General features: G+C 47.3%; 2 protein-coding genes and 1 pseudogene across 5 annotated transcripts; all 3 read left to right on the top strand.

Annotated features, from left to right (window-relative positions):
* Positions 1-1351: 1351 nt before the first annotated feature.
* Positions 1352-2147, top strand: LOC147961796 (citrate-binding protein-like). The gene is made up of 2 exons (XM_087536758.1): positions 1352-1627; positions 1749-2147. Exons 1-2 carry the CDS (start codon positions 1352-1354, stop codon positions 2145-2147), a joined length of 675 nt encoding a protein of 224 aa, XP_087392884.1.
* A 10850-nt stretch (positions 2148-12997) lies between these two features.
* LOC125525377 (transcription initiation factor TFIID subunit 5) lies at positions 12998-23009 on the top strand. Of its 4 annotated transcripts, none has more exons than XM_048690379.2 (19): positions 12998-13272; positions 13520-13601; positions 14103-14181; positions 14318-14415; positions 14538-14594; positions 15169-15232; positions 15324-15433; positions 18565-18666; positions 18908-19062; positions 19388-19498; positions 19577-19646; positions 19721-19760; positions 20130-20294; positions 20397-20473; positions 21157-21273; positions 21369-21634; positions 22286-22381; positions 22465-22540; positions 22622-23009. In XM_048690379.2, the coding sequence occupies exons 1-19, from the start codon at positions 13139-13141 to the stop codon at positions 22667-22669; spliced, it is 1947 nt and encodes a 648-aa protein (XP_048546336.2). In that variant the 5' UTR covers positions 12998-13138; the 3' UTR covers positions 22670-23009. The 4 variants fall into 4 exon arrangements, with proteins under 4 accessions (XP_048546336.2, XP_048546335.2, XP_048546337.2 ...); XM_048690378.2 differs by having other exon boundaries at positions 15145-15232; XM_048690381.2 differs by having other exon boundaries at positions 13134-13272; positions 13389-13601; positions 15145-15232.
* Positions 17181-17978, top strand: LOC147961795 (uncharacterized; annotated as a pseudogene).
* Positions 23010-23382: the final 373 nt, after the last annotated feature.

The following is a 23382-nucleotide window of genomic DNA, read 5'->3' as shown; positions in this document are numbered from 1 at the left end:
ACAGGTGGCACACTCTCCAGCTTCGTCTCCTCCTCCCCCGCCTTGGACTCGGGCCTCCTCAACTTCCCAGTCTTTCCTCCCTTGGCCTTGCTGAATCAAGCCGCCCTGCTTCGAGGTCCTAGTCGCCCGACTAGTCGTCGACTAGCCTACCAGCCACGCGACTTGCTCCTCTAGCCAAGTCGCCTGTGCAAGCCAACCTCGCTCCAACGACTTGGCGGTTAGTCGGCGACTCAAAAACCTTGACCGTGGCTGAAAAAAGGGAAACTAAAAAGAAACCAATTTTATTTATTTATTTGCGGGGGAAACTAATTTGAATGATTGGACGTGCCATTACAAGTGTATGCTCGTGTGTGCCGTGACATGATTCTTGCATGAATGATTCATCAGTGATCAGTGTATAGAACCAGCCGATCTCAAAAGAAAAGGAAAAACAGCCGACACGGGCCGAAGTGGCGAAAGGGCCTTTTTCTACTTCTAAAAGATCATGAGCCGGCAGGCCCGTTAGCTGGACCACATGATTTGGATCTTGGGCGCTGTTGTTTCAACGCCGGGGGCCGGAGAGGGAGTTCTCGCGGAAGAGGAGAGGGAGAGAGGCGGGTCTCCCAGTTTTTCTTCGAACCCTAGCTCAGCCTGACTCCCTGTTTCAGTGGTACAGGAGATGGCGAAAGGGAAGAGACGAACAGGGTTTCGGAGGTCATTTTGTTCGATTTAAGTACACTCCGAGGACTGTTTTATAAATGTACTAGCAGCACTCCTTGTAGATGGATCCTGTCCCTTCCTTTCCAATCTGACCACTCATGTGCAGCTGGTGCTCCTGGTGCACGAGTTGGCTCGTTGCACTGGATATGTTCTATATCGGCGGGGAGCTGCAGCGACAAGTCTAACACTCTTGCAGGGCGTGTGGTGGGTGCGCATTCCCCCTGTAGCCATATCCGAAACGTCGGGGGAGGAAGACGACCTGCGGTTGCGGGATCCAAAGTTGGCTTTGGCAAAATCGGGTGGCGCACGCTCGACCGGCCGAATGCTGGGCCGACCGGCGCCTAGCGTCGGCCATTTCATCAAAAACAACAAAAGACCGCTGATGCTGCATCGATACCGACATGAAACGATGTACAGAAAAAGAAAAGCAATGGCAGGCGGCTCGTGAACCGACGAACGAGCCGGCCAGCATCCGTCGCTGCAGGCTCCGCTGGTTTTTATAAAGCATCCTGTCAAATGTCGAACAGAATAGCATAAACGTTCGGTTATCTGCCAACCACTGAAAAGAAATCAAGCATACGGCGCCACTATACATCCACAACCAAGCAGTCTAACAGAACGTGTTGCTATCGGAGCGGTAATTCCCTTGATTATGACCAAGCGCTTGCTGCCATGGATCAGTGTCTTGGTCGTGCTGTCGACGCTGTGGCGCTCGTGCAGCCCGGCAGCTGGTGCCGACCCGACGGCCGGCTTCATCGCCGTCGAGGTCACGGGGGACCGGTTCAAGCTCCACAAGCTGTACGACCTACCGCAGGAGCAGCGCTACGAGCTCCGTGCCGATGGCGTGCGGCGGTTCTGGGTCTACTGCGACGACAAGCCCTTCCGCGCCGGGAGCCCCACCAAGCCGCGCTCCGAGATCCTCCTCAATGTAGGTCGCATCAATCTCTCTAAACCAACCCTTCCCTCTCACTATGATTTCTGACAGATTAGCCATCGAGTTCTGTTAGTTTGACATGTCGTTTTTGGTTTCCCATTCCGGGGTGGAGCAGGTAACGTACAGCTCCGGGGTGTGGCAGTTCGAGGGGTACGGCTACGTGCGGGCCGGCACCACGGGAGTGTCCGTGATGCAGGTGTTCGGCGCGGCAGGCCCGCCGCGCAACACGACGCTGATGCTGCACGTCTACGGCGGACGGCTCGTGTACTACAACGATGAGACCAAGGTGGTCGACGACCACATCTACGACCGCTGGTTCAGGCTCAACGTGGTCCATGACGTCCAAGCGTCGGCCCTCACCGTGTTCATCGACGGCAACAAGAGGCTGGTCGTCCCAGGCTACGGCGGCGACCTCCACTACTTCAAGTTCGGGGTGTACACGCAGACAGATCCCTCGCACTACATGGAGTCGCGGTGGAGGGATGTCAAGGTCTACACCAAGACTCCCTACTGAAAAAATGTAGGAAATCAACCTGCGAGATTTCGGCATATAATTACTTGGGGACTGGAGTACATTTGATTGGCAAGTGGAAGAAAAGAATTTTGTATTAGTGTGATGAGGCAATGGATTAATGGATATGGTACATATGTCTCTATCTGCCATGAGAAATTAATGCAGTAAATGATGCGTGGATGTTTAGTAACTGATTTTGATCGTGCATGTTGCATGGATATTTAGTGCACGATTAATTTTGAAGGCGTCACAATTATATTGCAAAAAAATCAATCCACTGTTACATGCAACATGATGAAAATACCGACAAAGGCGAGAGTTCACCCACACTAAATCATATATATATTGGTTTACCTCATGTATCTTACAACTAGGGAAAAGGAAAAGGCAATTATGATGATGGTTTCTTCGAGTGAGGTTCGTGTGCACCAAGACAAGAAATGAAGAATGCCGGCCAATCCATCTCGAGGGGGACAAGCTGCCGGCGCTTGATTGTGCCAAAGTTGGTAAATTTCTTCATCGCCCCTGTCTCAAGATCTGTAGTGTACACGTTCCCGCAGTTGTCCTTGACGAACAACATGCCACCTTTCTCTTCCAAAAGTGTTAACATAAAAGTCTTGCTAGGTGTGTTTAGCTCAATAACCCGAGTGCGGAGCCACCTTATAGGAGCGGCATCCTCTTGCCGCGTCCATCTCTCCAGTTGGGAGCCTCTCCTTTGCACATGAAGAAACGAGAGTTGCCCGTCAACATCTACGGTAAGGAGAGTATGTTGTGGTTCGTCGTAATTGGGTTAGGTATGTTGCCTTCGGTGCCACTTGTTGCTGCTCTCGGCAAAAATGACTCTAGAGAGCGACGGTCAGAACCAAACACTGACCCCGGCGCGGGGACGAAGCCTGTCACAAAGGTCGGGTCGTCCTTGATGACGATTTTCTCCCAGAGGAAGAAACCGGGGAGGAATGACGCCGTCTCGTGGTCGGGCCAGCGGCTGCGGCGAACAAAGGAGGCCTTAAGTACGAGGCGGCACCAGTGGTTGCACGTCATGGCGCAACGGAAGAGATCAGCCACGCCGTCCACGTGCACGAGGATCTCGCGGACCGCGTCGTCCTTGAGCGATGCCGCGGACACCAACGCCGCCGTCCCTTTCATCTTCTCCCGTACCACGCGACTCCGCGAGTCTCTCGCGTACGAGGAGGATAACCAAGGTTTTGAAGGGCCTCAAGGTCCGGATCCTAATTGGAGTCACCGTCGAATTCATGTCCGTGGCGTGTTACAGTTCGAAGCCGAGATGTGTCCCCACCTAGGTGTCCCGGCTGTGCGCGGATCAGCCGGCTTGGTAGATATTTGGTCTTTCAAGTCTGAAAACCGGGTAAGTTTTGTCCGAAATCAGATATTGACCACTTTGACCGGGTTTAACAGCTGAGTCCCGCCTGTCAGGATGACATGACAGAGGTTATGGCGCTGACTAACGTATGGTTAATTGGACAAGGGGTCCACCAGTGAGCAGTCTCCTTTGTCCTCTTTGACCAATTTCACAGGGCACTTTCTTTGCTGTTAATCTGCTCGTGAGGATGGAGCAAGCAAATTCGTCACCGGTCAACTGTTCAACCGTAGTCGCAGACAAGTCAGCGGCCCCGGACGGAGTAGTAGGAGAAGGGTCCGTCCACCGCATCTTTACCATGGTTGCAGCACCACCTTCTCCTCCCGGGGCTAAATTTCGTGTTTTGACCCTTTTGTGAAACAAAATCGAGATTTGACCCCAGTTTGAAAACATTTCGGGATCTGACCCTTTTGCTACCGCCAAACCCTCAGGCGGTAGAGTTGCACAGCCTACCGCCACAGGTTTCGGCGGTAGGTGTGCCTGACGGCCGTCAATCCGTTAACGGCTGCTTACATACCTACTGCCAACGCCCACGGCGGTAGCCCACACAAATCTAACAAAGGGAGCTTGTCACATGCGCCGGAAAGCAAATTGCAGACGGCCAGGCGGACAGATGAGGCCAAGCAACCTTTGCCTTTGCTAGTAGGTGTATCCAGGCGTACGAGGAGGAGGCCGTGGTGAACGACGAGCGGCACAACATTGTGCAACGAGCCTCTTTTACGGCCTTCTGTGCCACTTGTTGCTGCTCTCAGGAAAAATGACTCTAGAGAGCGACGGTCAGAACCAAACACCGACCCCAGCGCGGGGACGAAGCGTGTCACAAAGGTCAGGTCGTCCTTGATGACGATTTTCTCCCAGAGGAAGAAACCGGGGAGGAACAACGCCGTCTCGTGGTCAGGCCAGCGGCTGCGGCGAACAAAGGAGGCCTTAAGTACGAGGAGGCACCAGTGGTTGCACGTGATGGCGCAACGGAAGAGATCAGCCACGTCGTCCACGTGCACGAGGATCTCGCGGACCGTGTCGTCCGGGAGCGATGCCGCGGACACCAACGCCGCCGTCCCTTTCATCTTCTCCCGTACCACGCGACTCCGCGAGTCTCTCGCGTACGAGGAGGATAACCAAGGTTTTGAAGGGCCTCAAGGTCCGGATCCTAATTGGAGTCACCGTTGAATTCATGTCCGTGGCGTGTTACAGTTCGAAGCCGGGATGTGTCCCCACCTAGGTGTCCCGGCTGTGCGCGGATCAGCCGGCTTGGTAGATATTTGGTCTTTCAAGTCTGAAAACCGGGTAAGTTTTGTCCGAAATCAGATATTGACCACTTTGACCGGGTTTAACAGCTGAGTCCCGCCTGTCAGGATGACATGATAGAGGTTATGGCGCTGACTAACGTATGGTTAATTGGACAAGGGGTCCACCAGTGAGCAGTCTCCTTTGTCCTCTTTGACCAATTTCACAGGGCACTTTCTTTGCTGTTAATCTGCTCGTGAGGATGGAGCAAGCAAATTCGTCACCGGTCAACTGTTCAACCGTAGTCGCAGACAAGTCGGCGGCCCCGAACGGAGTAGTAGGAGAAGGGTCCGTCCACCGCATCTTTACCATGGTTGCAGCACCACCTTCTCCTCCCGGGGCTAAATTTCGTGTTTTGACCCTTTTGTGAAACAAAATCGAGATTTGACCCCAGTTTGAAAACATTTCAGAATCTGACCCTTTTGCTACCGCCAGACCCTCAGGCGGTAGAGTTGCACAGCCTACCGCCACAGGTTTCGGCGGTAGGTGTGCCTGACGGCCGTCAATCCGTTAACGGCTGCTTACGTACCTACCGCCAACGCCCATGGCGGTAGCCCACACAAATCTAACAAAGGGAGCTTGTCACATGCGCCGGAAAGCAAATTGCAGACGGCCAGGCGGACAGATGAGGCCAAGCAACCTTTGCCTTTGCTAGTAGGTGTATCCAGGCGTACGAGGAGGAGCCCGTGGTGAACGACGAGCGGCACAACATTGTGCAGCGGGCCTCTTTTACGGCCTTCGGTGCCACTTGTTGCTGCTCTCGGCAAAAATGACTCTAGAGAGCGACGGTCAGAACCAAACACTGACCCTGGCGCGGGGACGAAGCGTGTCACAAAGGTCGGGTCGTCCCTGATGACGATTTTCTCCCAGAGGAAGAAATCGGGGAGGAACGACGCCGTCTCGTGGTCGGGCCAGCGGCTGCGGCGAACAAAGGAGGCCTTAAGTACGAGGCGGCACCAGTGGTTGCACGTCATGGCGCAACGGAAGAGATCAGCCACGTCGTCCACGTGCACGAGGATCTCGCGGACCGTGTCGTCCGGGAGCGATGCCGCGGACACCAACGCCGCCGTCCCTTTCATCTTCTCCCGTACCACGCGACTCCGCGAGTCTCTCGCGTACGAGGAGGATAACCAAGGTTTTGAAGGGCCTCAAGGTCCGGATCCTAATTGGAGTCACCGTCGAATTCATGTTCGTGGCGTGTTACAGTTCGAAGCCGGGATGTGTCCCCACCTAGGTGTCCTGGCTGTGCGCGGATCAGCCGGCTTGGTAGATATTTGGTCTTTCAAGTCTGAAAACCGGGTAAGTTTTGTCCGAAATTAGATATTGACCACTTTGACCGGGTTTAACAGCTGAGTCCCGCCTGTCAGGATGACATGACAGAGGTTATGGCGCTGACTAACGTATGGTTAATTGGACAAGGGGTCCACCAGTGAGCAGTCTCCTTTGTCCTCTTTGACCAATTTCACAGGGCACTTTCTTTGCTGTTAATCTGCTCGTGAGGATGGAGCAAGCAAATTCGTCACCGGTCAACTGTTCAACCGTAGTCGCAGACAAGTCGGCGGCCCCGAACGGAGTAGTAGGAGAAGGGTCCGTCCACCGCATCTTTACCATGGTTGCAGCACCACCTTCTTCTCCCGGGGCTAAATTTCGTGTTTTGACCCTTTTGTGAAACAAAATCGAGATTTGACCCCGGTTTGAAAACATTTCGGGATCTGACCCTTTTGCTACCGCCAGACCCTCAGGCGGTAGAGTTGCACAGCCTACCGCCACAGGTTTCGGCGGTAGGTGTGCCTGACGGCCGTCAATCCGTTAACGGCTGCTTACGTACCTACCGCCAACGCCCACGGCGGTAGCCCACACAAATCTAACAAAGGGAGCTTGTCACATGCGCCGGAAAGCAAATTGCAGACGGCCAGGCGGACAGATGAGGCCAAGCAACCTTTGCCTTTGCTAGTAGGTGTATCCAGGCGTACGAGGAGGAGGCCGTGGTGAACGACGAGCGGCACAACATTGTGCAGCGGGCCTCTTTTACGGCCTTCTGTGCCACTTGTTGCTGCTCTCGGCAAAAATGACTCTAGAGAGCGACGGTCAGAACAAACACTGACCCCGGCGCGGGGACGAAGCGTGTCACAAAGGTCGGGTCGTCCTTGATGACGATTTTCTCCCAGAGGAAGAAACCGGGGAGGAACGACGCCGTCTCGTGGTCGGGCCAGCGGCTGCGGTGAACAAAGGAGGCCTTAAGTACGAGGCGGCACCAGTGGTTGCACGTCATGGCGCAACAGAAGAGATCAGCCACGTCGTCCACGTGCACGAGGATCTCGCGGACCGTGTCGTCCGGGAGCGATGCTGCGGACACCAACGCCGCCGTCCCTTTCATCTTCTCCCGTACCACGCGACTCCGCGAGTGTCTCGCGTACGAGGAGGATAACCAAGGTTTTGAAGGGCCTCAAGGTCCGGATCCTAATTGGAGTCACCGTCGAATTCATGTCCGTGGCGTGTTACAGTTCGAAGCCGGGATGTGTCCCCACCTAGGTGTCCCGGCTGTGCGCGGATCAGCCGGCTTGGTAGATATTTGGTCTTTCAAGTCTGAAAACCGGGTAAGTTTTGTCCGAAATCAGATATTGACCACTTTGACCGGGTTTAACAGCTAAGTCCCGCCTGTCAGGATGACATGACAGAGGTTATGGCGCTGACTAACGTATGGTTAATTGGACAAGGGGTCCACCAGTGAGCAGTCTCCTTTGTCCTCTTTGACCAATTTCACAGGGCACTTTCTTTGCTGTTAATCTGCTCGTGAGGATGGAGCAAGCAAATTCGTCACCGGTCAACTGTTCAACCGTAGTCGCAGACAAGTCGGCGGCCCCAGACGGATTAGTAGGAGAAGGGTCCGTCCACCGCAGTAATATAGGTTTACTGATAGGCCGTGAGTGCCTTATAGGTACTCTAAAAAAAGTGAGTGCCTTGGGTCAATTCAATATTCAGAACAATATGCTTTCACGGTATACTTAATTACAGAAACCAATTTGTTGTCAAGAATAATATGAACACCATTGTATTGCATTATTTTACACAACCGCTATTTTTTTAATTAGTTACACAACCACCGTTCACCCGCAAAAAACATTGTTACGATGAAACAATGTGACCAAGATGACGATTCATCCAAAGCTTAGCAAGAAGAGGGAAAAAAATCACAAACAGCTACAAGGCATACCCCTACGTTCTCTCGGACGCACAATGATAAGGTTTCATCTACCTTTTGTAGGTGCCGCCGCCGATTTCCCTTGTCTTGGGCGGCCTTACGGCCATGGAGGCGCGGTGGATTCAGTCCTTGCCATTGGGAGAGCTCTGTTTTTATGTGTTTTTTAAAGTTTGGTTAGGATTTGTGTCCTTTTTAGAAAGGCGAGGTAAAATATGTTTTTCCTCGCCTTTAGGCACTGTTGTAAACTCATTTCAATTTCATATTATTATTATATCTATTGTATTCTAACTTCACCATGGTTCATACCCCCCGATACAACCCATAGGTTCATCAAAATAAGTGAACAACACATAGAAAATAGAATCTGTCAAAAACAGGACAGTCTGTAGTAATCTGAATATTTAGTATACTTATGTAGCAATCTGAAAAATTATACATTGTTTTCATGAGCATGAACACAAGTGTTGAAGGTCGACCCTCACTTCTCCAATGCACAACCTTCCAATCACTTCTCTTTTTGAAAAAGTTTTTAGGCATAAGAGGCAAGTAATTTTTTTTGGTATTTTCATTTTGTATTTTTTTTTTGTTATTCACACACAACTAAAGAAAATAAAAGGGAAAACAAAATCTACTTAGTGAAGAAAGCAAACAAGCATACACAACAATACCAACCCCACGCTATTGCTCCCCGGCAACGGCGCCAAAAAAGAGCTTGATAATCCCCAAGTGCAAGGAATCATCGTAGCAATTTTCAAAGGTGGAAGTGATAAGTATGGAGTGTCGAACCCACAAGGAGCTAAAAGTAAGATCGATATTCTCTCAAGTCCTATCTGTCACTGATACGAATCTACGTACACCAAACGTTTGCTTCCAACTAAAAACGAGAAATAAAACTACGTTATGGGCATGAAGAAGATAGATTTGCATGATATCGGAGAACTAATATATAAAAGTAGGTGTTGTTAGTATAAAGTTAGAATATATCACTATAAATTATAGATAGCGAGTGTGGAATAATGATGGGTCGGTGTGCAGAATTATCCTAGGCAATTGTTAACAAGATCGGTAATCATTATTGCTATTTTATATGAGGGAGAGGCATAAGCTAACATACTTTCTCTTCTTGGAACTCTAGCAAGTATCCGCAACTACTAAAGATCATTAAGGTAAAAACCAACCATAGCATTAAAGTATCAATTCCCCTTTATCCCATACGCAACAACCCCGTTACTCGAGTTTAAGCTTCTGTCACTCTAGCAACCCATTATAAGCGAATCATGAACGTATTGCAACACCCTACAGCGAGAATCCTTCACGTGTGTGTGGCACGGCAGGCACCATAGGACAACACCAAAATAATACATACAACTCAAACCAATCTATATCATCAATCAACCCAAAAAGACAAAAGAAATCTACTTAAAACATCATAGGATGGCAACACATCATTGGATCATAATATGTGGCTTAAAGTACCATGTCCAAGTATGGGATTACAGCGGGGTGCGGGAGAGTGAACCGCGTAAAAGAGATGAGGATGGTGATGAAGATGGTGATGTTGATGAAGACGATCACCGCGGCGATGGTTCCCCCGATGGCACTCCGACTCCACCGAGAGAGAGGGGGAGAGGTTCTCTCCCTTGTGCTTGCTCCTCCAGGGCCTTCCCCTAGATGGGGAGAGGTTCCCCCTCTGGTCCTAGGCCTCCATGGCGACGATGGCCCCCTCTGGGATCCTCCTCCATGGCCTTCGGTGATGATGGCCCCCTCCGGCATGGTGCCAGAGAGGGCCTAGATTGGTTTTTCGTGGCTGCAGAGGCTTACGACGGCGGAACTCTCGATCTCTCTTCTGTTTTAGGGTTTTTAGGATTTATAGGAGGGGTTGGCGTCGGTTTCACTTCAGGGGGCCTCACGAGGCGATCACAAGGTCGAAGGGTGCGCCCTAGGGGGGTGGGGGCGCCCTCCACCCTTGTGGTTAGCCCAGGACTATTCTTTCGTATCTTTTTCTTCCCGTATTTTTTATATTTTTTAGAAAAATTCTCCGTTAATTTTCAGCTCGTTCCGAGAACTTTTATTTGTACAAAAAACAACACCACAGTAGTTCTGCTGAAAACAACGTCAGTTCGGGTTAGTTCTAATCAAATCATCCCAAAATCATATAGAATTGTTGCAAACATGGCATTAATACTTAATAAATTATAGATACGCCAGGGATATATCAAAGAGCCCGGAAAGGAACGATGGTGTAGAGTCCGGCCAGCGGAGGCGGTGAAGGAAGGAGGCCCCGAGTATAACACGGCGCAACGGAAGAGGTCGACGGCGTTGTCCAGGCGCACGAGGACCTCACGGACGACGTCGTCCGGGAGCGAGGGCACGGTGGCCGCCGCCGTCCCTTCCATCTTCCCGGCTTCCCCCGTAAAAGGCAAAAAAAGGAGCGATACGAGACATATTCGAACCTGTGAAATCCCCGTCGAAGGTTGCCTGTTCTAGCCACCCCACCAACAAGGGCAGCTGTGCTAACATTCTAACCTATACGTCATTTATTCGTTCCATTTTCATTTCTGTTTTTTTTTCATTTTTTCTTTTTTCTTTGTCTTCTTTTCCCTTGCCCGATGAATTGTACGCAAATACATGAGCCTTTTTTTTTCAAATTGATGAACTTTTTTGAATTCAATTAACTACTTTCAAATCGATGAACTTTTTAAAAAATCCATGAACTTTTTTGAATTTTGCTGAACTTTTTTCAAATTTGTTGAACTTTTTTGGCCAATTTCCATGAACATTTTTTCAAAATCAATGAACTTTTTTTAAATTGATGAAATTGTTCAAAATAGACGAACTTTTTTTGGAATCAATGAACGTTTTTCAAATCTGATGAACTTTTTTTCAAATTCAATGAACTTTTTTTAAATTTGGTGAACTTTTTTTGAAAATCGATAAACTTTTTCGAAAAATCGATGAACCTATTTTAAAGAGATGATTTTTTTTTCAAATGGGTGAAGCCTTTTCTTTAAATCTGTAAACCAGTTTTGATTTCACCTTTTTATTTCGTAAGAAATAGGAAAATAAGGGGAAAAAACTGGGCTCCTAGTGAGTGGCCGATCCAGCGAAGCGAGCGATGAGCGACTGAAGCAGGAGCGACCGTTTTGTTTTCCCAAGCGAGTACGCGCTCGTGGGCTGGCCCATGCCAGTGATGCTGCAGGCGCCCGCTCGTTAACAGCCGCCTGCAGCGCTGACTAGGAGCTCCCTTGGACGAGTCTCGCTCGAGTGCGCTGCGCGAGGAACCGAACCAGCGTAGGCCGTGGCCTTTTACAACCCGGAGGCTCGGGTCGGGGTCCCCCAGTTGGACTCACCGTCGGATTCACAAAGCCGAATCCTAGACCCTCTCGGCCCGTGTGAACACAGCCTAACCAGGCTATCCAAACCAGGCCGAGCCTGCTAACCTGCTGGGCCTAGCCCATCCGGCCTCGGTGCCCGTTCGATTGGGAGCCTTGCCGAACGGAATATCCTATTTGACGCTCTTTGCGTCAAACTGCCGGCGCTTTGCACAGGCGAGCGACCGAGCAGCGACGTGATGGGCCGGCCCAGTTTTGCCGCGTACAATCGCAACTAGCCAATCGGTTTTGTCTCAAAAAAAAAAAAAACTAGCCAACCGGTTTTGGGAACCTTCCGAAAGGTTCCCTGAACCGTTTTTTTGTTTCGTTTACTGGTTTTTCTGTTTTCTTTCATTTTTTGTTTTTGTTTCCTTTTCTTTTTTTCCTTTTCTGTTTCTTTTTTCTTTTTTTCCTTTTGAAGGTTATTTTATCTTTTTTAAACTAAGTTCATATTCGAAAAATGTTCTTACATTTCAAAAATGTTCGAAATTTCAAAATGGTTGCTTTTCAAAAAATGTTCACGATTTTCAGAAAATGTTCTTGTTTTCATAAAATGTTGCGAATACTTTTGTTCAAAATAGTCATAACTATTAAAAAAATGTTTGAGATTTTCAAAAAATGTTCATGATTTCAAAAAACGCTTTTGCTGAAATTATAAAAAAATGTTCTTCATTTAAAAATTTGTTCAGATTTTAAAAAAATGTTCATTCTTAAAAAAATCTATAGAAATTTCAAAAACAATTACTATTTCAAAATCCGTTCACAATTTCGGAAAATCTCATTTATAAAATTTGTTCACAATTTCAAAATATGTTCTCATTTAGAAAATATCACAGTTCTAGAAATTATTTCATGTTTAAAAAAATGTCAAATTTTTTACAAAATCTTCGATATTTGTTCATTATTTCAGAAAATGTTCATTTTTCAAAAAATGTTTGTGATATCAACATTTTGTTCGCAATTTCAACGAATATTCCCATATTAAAATTTTGTTCGTGTTTCCAGAAAAGCGTACAATACCAATTTTGTTCGCATTTTGAAGAAAGTTCCTGTTTTGCTTTTATTGGTGCTGAATTAAAAAATGTTCCTGTTTTCCATTTTTTAAAAACAAAAAACTGTTTGTGATCTCAAAAATGTTCGTCTTTTTTGTAATTTGTTTGTTTTTCAGAAACATTTTTGAAAATTGTTCGGATTTTGGAATCTGCTTGGAGTTTGCAAGTTTTGTTCGTGTTTCATTTTGAAATCAGAATTACGAAACATCTTGACTTTTCCACAAAATGGCATACAAAAAAATGCGGCATTTTAAAACTGGTCGCAATTTTCAAGATATATTTTGAAAATGTTTTCCAAATGTCAACGCTGCTCTCTGTTCTTATATATTTCTGCACCTAGAGTTAAGTTTGTAGTGTGTGGCGTAGTGGTTAATGGCTCGCGGTTGGCGGTCCTGGGATCGATTCCTGGTAGTCGCTGTTGATTTTTAGCTCTTTTTGTCGCGCGCGAAAGGAAACGAAACAAGGATCGCGTTGGTGGGCCGGCCCAGTTATGCATCAAGCCTGTGCGTCGAGCTGCTGTTTGCGGGAGCCCTCGCCGAACAGCCTGCAAATCGAAATCAGTCGCACAATCCCTCTCCGCCTTCGTCATCCCCTCCGACCCGCCCGCCCCTGGATCCGGCCCGCCCCGCCCCTAAACCCTAGAGCGCCGCCCTCCCTCCCTCCCCGGCGCGGCGGCCGGCCGGCGAGCGAGCGAGCCAGCGATGGAGGACGAGGAGATGGAGAGGAAGGTGCAGCAGTACCTGCACCGCAAGGGCTTCCGCCTCACCGAGCTCGCGCTGCAGGAGGAGCGCAACCGCCTCTCCACCACCTCCCTCTCCGACGTCTCGCTCTCCAGGTGCGCCCGCCCGCCTCCGCGAATCCCCCTGAATCTCTACCCCCGCCGCCCCTTTCGGCGGCCGCAGCGGTCTCGAGCGTGAGAAATTGATACTACTTTGGCTTGGGCAATTGCAGACCTTCGACATGATTTGAGCCTTGAGCAGAGTTTATGGGGGCTAATCTAGAGTATCATGTCAAATATGCTCGAAAACTGCTCTAATTCCATGTTAATCTGAAAAATTTACTATGCCCCCCTTTGTTGGCAGGCCGGATAACGACCCAGCAAGATACTATGATGGCTACAACAAGCTAAGATCATGGGCATACAATTCTCTGGACCAATACAAGGTGTGCTACATTAAGTGTGGATTGTGATTCACGTTTACAGCTCTAGTAGTACATTTGAATGCACTTTGCTTTGCAGCATTCACAGATGTTTTGAGGCATGTAGCTGCTATATCCACACTGTTCAGTAATCTAGCATGCTACTCATGAGTTATCTTCATGTTTCTCTTATTGAAAATGAGCATGCCTGCTTGGTGCACCATGCTTCCAGGATCATGGCTGAATGCTTGCCTACTAGCTTTAGATGTCGCATTTATGAAATGGTCTTTGTTTTATGGCATGTCTTTACACTGCAGAGCTCCATCTAAAAAGCAAAAACCACTCACATAAGCATAATCACGTACTTGTCACATGATTGTAGTCACTGGAAATGGGATATTTGCTTGCGGTGGATGGACTACTTGCTATAATTTGATGTACCTATTACATGGAATGGCCTTTTTTATTTCCTTGTATTCAGCTATATATATTTCGTGCCTCTGAGTTATTTTTTTTATATTGTAGCATGAATTACTCCGTGTCCTTTATCCAGCGTTTATCCATTGCTTCATGGATCTAGTGTCAGAGGGGCATACACTAGAAGGTAATTATTTTTGTAGGCAAGAAGATATTGGTAGTTGGTGTACATTTCTGCGATAATATTTGTTTGCAGTTTATGCATCCACTTAGTTTATTTGAGGCATTTCTGTCGTTGATATCACCACACATGAATCTTGCAGCTCGGCAATTTTTCCTTAAATTTCGGGAAGATCATGAACTGATGCATTCAAGGGATCTCCAAAAGCTGGAAGGCACTCTTTCTCCTTTGCATTTGGAGGTTCGTCATTTAGCTCTCTTACATCCTTCAACTGTGAATGGAGATTTCATTTGTTTATTTGATTTTATCTACTCAGGATTCACAAAACATGCACTTATTGTTTTGCCTGCTATAATTTTCAGGAAATGGATCTGGCCCGATCTTTAAGGGAAAATAAATTCAGAATTAAATTATGTGAGGTAGTACTGCACCAAGTTCTTTTATATTTGCATTCCATCTCTTTGTTTCAACTACGATTGTATGGGTGGGTCACCTTTTGAGTTAAATCAATGCACATAGGTAAAATGTTCCACTGGATGCATATCCGTTGTTGTGACAATAGTTTTTTAAGTTGAGATGCTTTATTCTCGTGTACCCTTTTCCACCACTTACTTGGTAAGTGTTGTTATGACCAAGGGAAACAAACACAATCTAAGGTTTGTTACAAGCTTTTTCTTCCTGAATCCAAATGGGCAACTAGTTTCAAATAGGAGTAGATGATACGTCATCATGATACCATAATACATATACGGAATGCTAGTGTCAAATATGAGACACAAACCGCATATAGACCAATTTTTCACAGATGTTGCTGGCAAGGCACATTCCATGTGGTGATTTGTAGTTCAGTTGGCAACTCGTTGCATGATACATCATGATCTCACCTTTTTCCTTTGCTGCAATTTTGTTTTTCCTATAAAATTATGTCAACTGCTCTGTTTAAAGTTTCTACCTCGTGTTTCATTGCAGTATTCATATGAATTACTTCTCCAGTATCTCCAGAAAACACAAGCTCTCGTGATGCTTGGAATAATCAATGAAAGGATAATTTTTGAAGGTACAGTTCCCAGTCTGTCGAGATTATATCACACATTTTACTTACCCTTGCTTCTCACTTTTCCACCACATCCCTCTATCTATATTGGCAGTATCCGCTGGGCAGCCTTCATTGATCTCTGATGATGCGGATGTTGTTGCTCTGGTTGGAACCAGTAAGGACTTGGCAAAACAGATAAATCAGAAGGAAGTGCATTGGGGGGTATGTTATTCAGCACATCCGTGATCAATGTGTTTGTTTCCTATTATCTATTCTATCAAAACGGTTAACAATGCCGATCAAATAGGGACAAAACTCTAGTAGCACTGTTTTTGCCACTTCCCAAACGAACCTCTTCCATGAGTGCAATTTTTCAGTTTTCTATTTAAGTATTTACTAGTAAATTGTACGTGCTTTGCATGTCATTTAAATATGTGTGCAAAGTTCAATTCATGGATACACTGCTTGCTCCCTTCAAACATGGTACCTTCGCATGTAAAGCTTGATCGAGTTCATTATTGTAACCATTCTGTTTTGTATATATGTTGCCTGAAAAAAGGGGTTCAGTCCTGTATATAAAGCTTTACATGCTTAGTATTAGTATCTCGTACTACATTGAGCTTACTTTGCAACTTCTTGAAAATTTCCTACTTCTCCCTGACGCGATTAGTGCGCGCGTTGCAGACGCTCTGCCAGTGTGTGTACCTTGACCAGTTGCATGCATGAATGGATAACCTTAGGCAAGTGAAACTTTTCCTACATTGGTATATAGTGATGGTTCTAGAAATCAATGGTATGTTCTGTTATGGCCGGTTTAGCTAGGCCCACCGGGCAATCTTAGTCCACAAGTTATCTTAGGTTAATTCTTATGCAAGTTATCTAGGTTATAAATATAGGCTGTAAGACTCTTTTTGGAATTAAGCAATAAGAATATTATTATCCCTATTGCCTGGCTCCCAGAGGAGCCGGAACCCTAGCCGCCGCCATCTCCCTCCGACGCGACGGTGCCCACCCGCCGGCGCGCCCGATCATCGCCCCGTCCCACTCCATCCTTTCCCTACAACCTCCGGAGCAGGTCTGGTAGGACCCCTGGTTCTACCAATTTGGTATCCAGAGACTCGGGTTCGATCATGTCGTCATCAACACATACGCCGCCGCTGCCCATCATCACCACCGCCCCGATGACCACTGCCGGGTCCCCAACGCCGCCGGCCCCGATCACCTTCGCGCCGCCGGCCCCCGTCACTTCCGCGCCGCCGACAACCTTCGTCTCCACGCCGGAGATGACCAGCACCCTGCGGGACCTTGTGACGGCCGTCCAGGGCATCTCCCTGTACTTGGCCGGCCCGCACACCACCCTGCCGGCTGCGGCCCCCGCCTACAGCCACTCGGCGACGCACTGGCCGATCCAGAACGCATCGGGCCCGAGCGGGACGCCCTTGCTGCCGTTCCAGGGGGGCTACACCGGCGGGCCCCCGCCGCTGCTGCACCCGCCCTGGTACTCTGTACCCGTGGCGATCGCCGGGGCCCATCCGTCGCTCCAGCCGCCGCCCGCCCCAGCGCCGGTTCTCGCGGCGTCACCCGCGCCTCCCGCACCCGCCCTAGCGCCGCAGTGGCCGCACTGGCCCACGCCGGCCCCAGCTGCGCCAACCGCGCCGCCCGCGCCGGTCCAGCTCCCACCGCCGCTGCCCAGCTCCGGACTGGGCCAGTCCACACCGGGAGGACCTCCGATCCAGCAGGTCCGGTTTCCGCCGTCACCGTCCCCGATCCCGGCCTGGCTAACCGGGACGTCGCCACCGCCAGTTTACACAAGAGGTCGGGGACCCACCGGTACCCACGATGCAGTCTGGGGCCTCGTCCGGCTCCGCGAGATCCTACGACGGCCTCCCCACCGTTGACCGGGCGCCATCAGCCATCATCATCATTGCTCCGCACCGCCGAGCCTGTCGGCCATGGCGCGCCGACCCAGATGCCGCCACAGTTCGCCAAGATCGATTTCGCCACTTATGATGGCACTGAGGACCCGCTTAACTGGCTCAACCAGTGTGAGCAGTTTTTCCGTGGCCAGCGCACGTTCGCGTCGGAGCGCACTTGGCTAGCATCCTACCACCTCCGCGGTGCAGGCCAGCCCTGGTACTACGCCCTCGAGCAGGACGAGGGCAGCATGCCCCCTTGGGAGCGCTTCCGCGAGCTCTGCCTCCTTCGCTTTGGGCCTCCGGTTCGCGGGAGCCGCCTGGTGGAGCTCGGCCGCCTTCCCTTCACCTCCACGGTGCAGGACTTCGCCGACCGTTTCCAGGCCTTGGCATGCCATGCGTCGGGCATGACGGCGCAGCAGCGGGCCAACCTCTTTGTCGGTGGACTTCCGGATCACATCCGCGTGGACGTGGAGCTTCGGGGACCCTAGGATCTCCAGTCGGCCATGTACTACGCCCGCGCGTTCGAGCGCCGCGCGGTGGCCATCCAGCAGGAATCACCGTCCCGGGCCACTGGGTCGCTACCCGGGCCGGATTCCACGCAGGGTCGGCCTGCGCAGGCTTCTGCGGCACCCCTCGCCGCGACCGCGGCGCGCCCGTTCCGCTGGCTCACCTCAGTCGAGCTACTCGAGCGTCGCCGCCAAGGGTTGTGCTTCAACTGCGACGAGCCCTACACGCCCGGCCATGCCTGCCCGCGACTCTTCTACCTGGAGGTTGCAGACTACATTCCGGAGGACGCCGTCGCCGCCGACCTGGCCGCCCCAGCTGTCGAGAAGGTGTTTGACGCTGGTTGATCGCCTCGAGGAGTTCCGCAAGCGCTTCCCCACCTTACAGCTCGAGGACGAGCTGTTTGTGCAGGCGGGGAGAAGTGTTATGGCCGGTTTAGCTAGGCCCACCGGGCAATCTTAGTCCACAAGTTATCTTAGGTTAATTCTTATGCAAGTTATCTAGGTTATAAATATAGGCTGTAAGACTCTTTTTGGAATTAAGCAATAAGAATATTATTATCCCTATTGCCCGGCTCCCAGAGGAGCCGGAACCCTAGCCGCCGCCGCCATCTCCCTCCGACGCGATGGCGCCCAGCCGCCGGCGCGCCCGATCATCGCCCCATCCCACTCCATCCTTTCCCTACAACCTCCGGAGCAGGTCCGGTAGGACCCCTGGTTCTACCATGTTCACTGGTACTGTAGCTCGTACTGTAGCTGCGAATCCCACAATTTTCAGCCCTCTGATTGACTCTATCAACGGCTCACATTGCTTTTTGGTTTTGAGATCCAAACATTTAAAACTCGTACACTATAGAGTAGTATAGATATAGATATAGATTCTTCGTTATCCTTAGGCATGTGTTATTGTTAAAATTAAATATATAGTATGCAGTTGCTTGAAGATTCAGTTGAGGAGCGCATGGAGAAAGCACTCTCAGATTCTGATAGAGCTGAAGCAGAAAGCAAGGATGCAGATGCAGAAGATAATAACAAGGCAAGAAAGTCTCCCATAGTATGGGACCCTTGTTATATTATGTTTGTTTTATGCTCTCTGCCATTGAAACCTGGACATTCCTTTTTTGTCAGCACTCAGCAGCATGTTTTTGTTCTTCTCTTCTTCTGTTGTTATCTTAAGAACAGGAATGCTGCTGTTCATTGCTTGGTTCCACTATCCATATACCCTTGTTTGTTATTTACGTTGGATCTTTCATTATTTCTTATTGTTTTTGCTACAGAAAAAATCCTCATTAGGTGGAAAGCAGGGCGGTCCTCTTAACAAAAAGCTCAAAAAGGATAAGCTTGTAGGCGCAACAGGAAAAAATACGAAATCCGAAACAAGCATGATTTCTGCAGCACCTCGTGTGAAACCAGAGCTAACCCTTCCAGCGACGTAAACATTTATTCTCTTATCTACAGTTCTAAATAATTTCTCAACTGTATTCTTTGAAAATAGATACCATCCCTATAACTGATAAACTGAATGTGGGTCCATACTCCAGACATGTCTGTGTCATTTGCTTGAGCCTGACTTGGAACCTAAAATAAAGGCTGAGATGTTTTATGGGGGGTCTGTTGGAAAAGTTATCTTACAAGTTTCAGGAGGACAAAATATTGTTCTTTTATCATTTTGCTGAACATACTCACTTGTCTACTTTTTTATCTGCCAAGTGTCAGCCTTGCGTTTATGATCCTGAAAAATTACTTGTTTTCTTCAGGCCTGTTGAAGTTGAACAATCAATTCTTGAGGACCTGCGGAACCGTGCACAATTGAATAACTTGGCATTGCCATCTGTTAGCTTCTACACATTCCTTAATACACATAACGGGTAAGCTTAGCTGTAATTTAGTATCAACTGTTTCAGTGTGCATACTTTGGTTTGAAAACATTATCCTGTGGAGTGCAGATTAAACTGCTCATCGATATCAAACGATGGATCTTTGATAGTTGGTGGGTTCTCAGACTCATCAGTGAAGGTTAGTCCCTTTAGGTGATAGTTTGTTTCTCATGTGATCACTACATTAACTGGCAAAACTTCCTTTTTTACTAGGTTTGGGATATGGCAAAGATTGGTCAACCAGCCAAAACATGTTAGTCGTTCTACACTACATATAGCTGATGTTTTTGTTCCACTGTGATATGGTGAAATGCTTCTGTAACTGCGCACCTGATTTCGGTCATGGTTGTTTTTTGTTCTAAGGATCCTAGTTTATTTCATTTAGTTTAAGTTATAACCTTGAAGTTTAAGGTGGTGTTGCAGCACTGATGCATGGTCAATGCAATGAATGTCTTCTGGACCTATTGTTGGACATGCTAGAATATTTTACTGGCTTTGCAGTATTTGACTGGAACCTGTCCAGAACTTCAGAATAACCATAGAACATTAATTTTCCTAACATAGTAGCGTTTTCATTTCTATCTTGATGGTATTTGCTGATTGGTCAAATTTGGACTCTCAGCTAGTTCACAAGGAGAGAATGGATCTTCACAGGACGAGCGCTTGTCATCAACATCTGAGGGGAAAAGACCGTATACATTATTCCAAGGTCATTCTGGACCAGTTTATTCCGCTGCCTTTAGTCCATTTGGAGATTTTCTCCTGTCATCATCTTCAGATTCAACAAGTAAAGCATCACTTACATTATGCTTATTTTGTACCATTCATTTGCTTGTTCATTTATTTAATCAAACTAACCGTTCATCTATTTTCTATATATTTGTTACAGTTCGGCTATGGAGTACCAAGTTGAATGCCAATCTTGTTTGTTACAAAGGACACAATTACCCGGTTTGGGATGTCCAAGTATGTGAGCAAATCCTTTCTCCGTGTCATTGTTGTGAAAACAACATTTGAGTTCTTTCTTCATGGGGTGTCTTGATTGCCTAGTTCAGGCCAAAACATTTGATTAGTTAGTTGATTGTTCAGTAGTTTTTATTTGAATGATGCTCAGATCTGTTATTACAATCAGTGTCGATGCCGTACAATCAATCAGTTGTTCAGTAGTTTTTAATAAACTCTTCTGAAGTTCTAATGTGGCCTGATTTCAGTAGTTTCTAAGAAACTCTTCTGAAGTTCTAATAGTGGCCTCATTTCAGTAGTTTTAAATGAATTCTTCTGAAGTTCTAATAATAGTGGTCTCATTTCAGTAGTTTTTAATAAACACTTCTGGAGTTCTTTTTTGAGAGAAAACTTTTCTGGAGTTCTAATAGTGGCCTCATTGTTACAAAAGATGTCCTTGCCCTAGTCTTGATCTTGGCGAGACGAGTGCGAAACTGCAAATACTTGTGGTACATATTCCTAGTTCGCTCTTCATTTTTGAACACTTCTGATGATGGGATTTGGAATAGGTCCGTTGGGCTTAATATTCTTTTGAATAGCTTATGATCGGCACATATGTTTGTGTTGCATAGCTTTCTAATTCTGTTCTATTGAATAGACATCATTGTGCGTTGTATTGCTGACATATTTTTATGTTTTTGTGGCAGTTTAGTCCAGTCAGCCATTATTTTGCCAGTGCCTCGCATGACAGGACTGCTCGAATATGGTCAATGGATAAAATCCAACCTTTGCGGATAATGGCTGGGCATCTTGCTGATGTTGATGTAAGTGTGCTTCTAGCTCAGATCTTTTAGTGATTTGAGAATTGATAGTCTGCATTCTGACTGATGTTCTCTTCTGCATATTACTTATCTGACAGTGTGTGCAATGGCATGTAAACTGTAACTACATTGCCACCGGCTCTAGTGACAAAACTGTAAGGCTATGGGATGTTCAAACTGGTGAATGTATACGGATGTTTATTGGTCATAGGAGTATGGTCTTGTCCCTGGCAATGTCTCCTGATGGCCGATACATGGCCTCCGGAGATGAAGATGGGACCATCATGATGTGGGATCTCTCTACTGGTCGCTGCGTTTCACCACTAGCAGGACACAACTCTTGTGTGTGGTCACTTGCTTTCAGGTAATCACATTATACATTGTTTTGCTTGCTTAGTATCCCATGTGTCCTTGTTACTGATGGCAATCAAACAATAGCTGCCGTACCAAACAAATATGCGTAGAGAGTATTAGTTTATGGTAGGGCTTGACAAAGTGGGTTAGATTTACCTATAAATGAGCAATGGGTTCACTAATCATTTTGGCCATCCTTTTTTAGAGTACTTAACTGGATGGTTGCGTAATTCTGTCTTCAAATGATCACATCATGTATCTTGAACGCTCGTATGTGGTTATTTTTTCTTGAGTATACATTGACGGTCCATGTTTAAGAAATTTTAAACATATTGTATCTGCTTATTATGCGCTTTAAAGAAATTATAGTCTTTGGAGATTATCTTATGGGTCTATTGTTTAAAAAAAATTCTGTAAAAAATGTCTTCCACGTATCCACTATTTTCAGTAGATGTAAGCTGCAACATATTATATTGAATATCACTGATAGTTCTTCTGTTTTGAAATGTACATTTTTTTTCTTTCAGTGATGAGTCACCCTGTGCTGTTGTATCTAGTTACATATGATTTTAGTTTTTGGAGAAGTACAATTACTTAATTGCGTGGTAATCTGCTATACCAAAGAATCATCTTAGTTAAACAATTCTTCCTTTGTTTATAGCTGCGAGGGAGCATTGCTTGCATCTGGATCAGCTGATTGCACTGTTAAACTCTGGGATGTCGCGTCCAGCACAAAGGCCCTGAAGATGGATGACACGTAAGTTGATTGGCTTGCTTGTAAAAGGCTGCTTTGGTTTGCCTTACTCTAGTTTTTAAATATCCTTTCTTTTTGTGAAACAGCAAGGCTGGTTCTACGAACCGACTGAGGCTGCTGAAAGCTCTCCCTACAAAATCGACTCCTGTTTATAACTTGCGGGTGAGAAACCGCTGTCATCAGTTAACATATGGTAGTTACCGTGTGCAGTGAAAACAAACTAACTGCTTTTCTCCATTGCAGTTTTCTCGGAGGAATCTATTGTTTGCGTCTGGCGCTCTCTCGCTATAGGCTCCTAAGCTTGCTGTATATGCACTCTGGAATACAATTCACATTTTTTTTCATTTTTGACCTTAAGTAGCAAAGTAGATGTTTACTTGGCTGACTCGTGTTGTAGAGCTTATTACATTGTCCTTGCTGATCTCAGTGAACCCTATGATTAACTAGGTTGTTAAAATGTAGCCTGTGAGCATTGCGACTCATTGAAACATGTGTATCACTGTTGTAACATTAGCTAATTTTAAAATATGTAAAAGGTAGTAGTCACAAATAGGAAACATGAACACTTGGTTGATGCAAGAAGTCAATGGTCCAGGAGCTTCTAGGATCTACTTGAGGGTTGTTTTCACATTATCTTGGTGTAGGGTCCGAATGAGCTGCCATTTGATATTTTGATATAGTTATTATGCGACTTGTGAGAGAAAAAAGCACTACCTGTCTGTCTTGAGTTGAGCGATAAAGGCAATACCTATCTCTTAAACTATTATTGACGTTGAATTGGAAGAAGCTTGTGTTATTTTGTATCCTACTATCTGCCGACATCTGGAACAGAGCGCTGCTATCACAAGTAAATGTTGATTTCTTAACGATGTTGCCAAACCCAAATGGAGAACAGTTGCGCACCCTGCATTTTGTCGACATGCCGCGCGGAAGGTTTCTCTCTGCCTGGCTGCGGCGCAATATGGCCTGTCCAGCTGAAACAGCGACGCAAAGTAGGTGGGAGA

The sequence above is a fragment of the Triticum urartu genome, chromosome 7A (genome assembly GCF_056163025.1).
Source record: "Triticum urartu cultivar PI428250 chromosome 7A, HENAU_Tu73, whole genome shotgun sequence".
Classification (NCBI taxonomy): Eukaryota; Viridiplantae; Streptophyta; class Magnoliopsida; order Poales; family Poaceae; genus Triticum; species Triticum urartu.
Note: the sequence above shows the minus strand (reverse complement) of the source record. Positions and strands in the feature narration are given on the sequence as shown.

What these genes read in the sequence shown, in the direction of transcription:
- LOC147961796 (XM_087536758.1), top strand. Translation starts at nt 1,352, where the DNA reads ATGACCAAGCGCTTGCTGCCATGGATCAGTGTCTTGGTCGTGCTGTCG. An exon ending in GCTCCGAGATCCTCCTCAAT is followed by an intron (nt 1,628 to 1,748) that starts GTAGGTCGCATC and finishes GGGGTGGAGCAG; the next exon opens with GTAACGTACAGCTCCGGGGT.
- LOC125525377 (XM_048690378.2), top strand. Translation starts at nt 13,139, where the DNA reads ATGGAGGACGAGGAGATGGAGAGGAAGGTGCAGCAGTACCTGCACCGC. An exon ending in TTTCTCCTTTGCATTTGGAG is followed by an intron (nt 14,416 to 14,537) that starts GTTCGTCATTTA and finishes TATAATTTTCAG; the next exon opens with GAAATGGATCTGGCCCGATC. An exon ending in GGCATCTTGCTGATGTTGAT is followed by an intron (nt 21,274 to 21,368) that starts GTAAGTGTGCTT and finishes CTTATCTGACAG; the next exon opens with TGTGTGCAATGGCATGTAAA.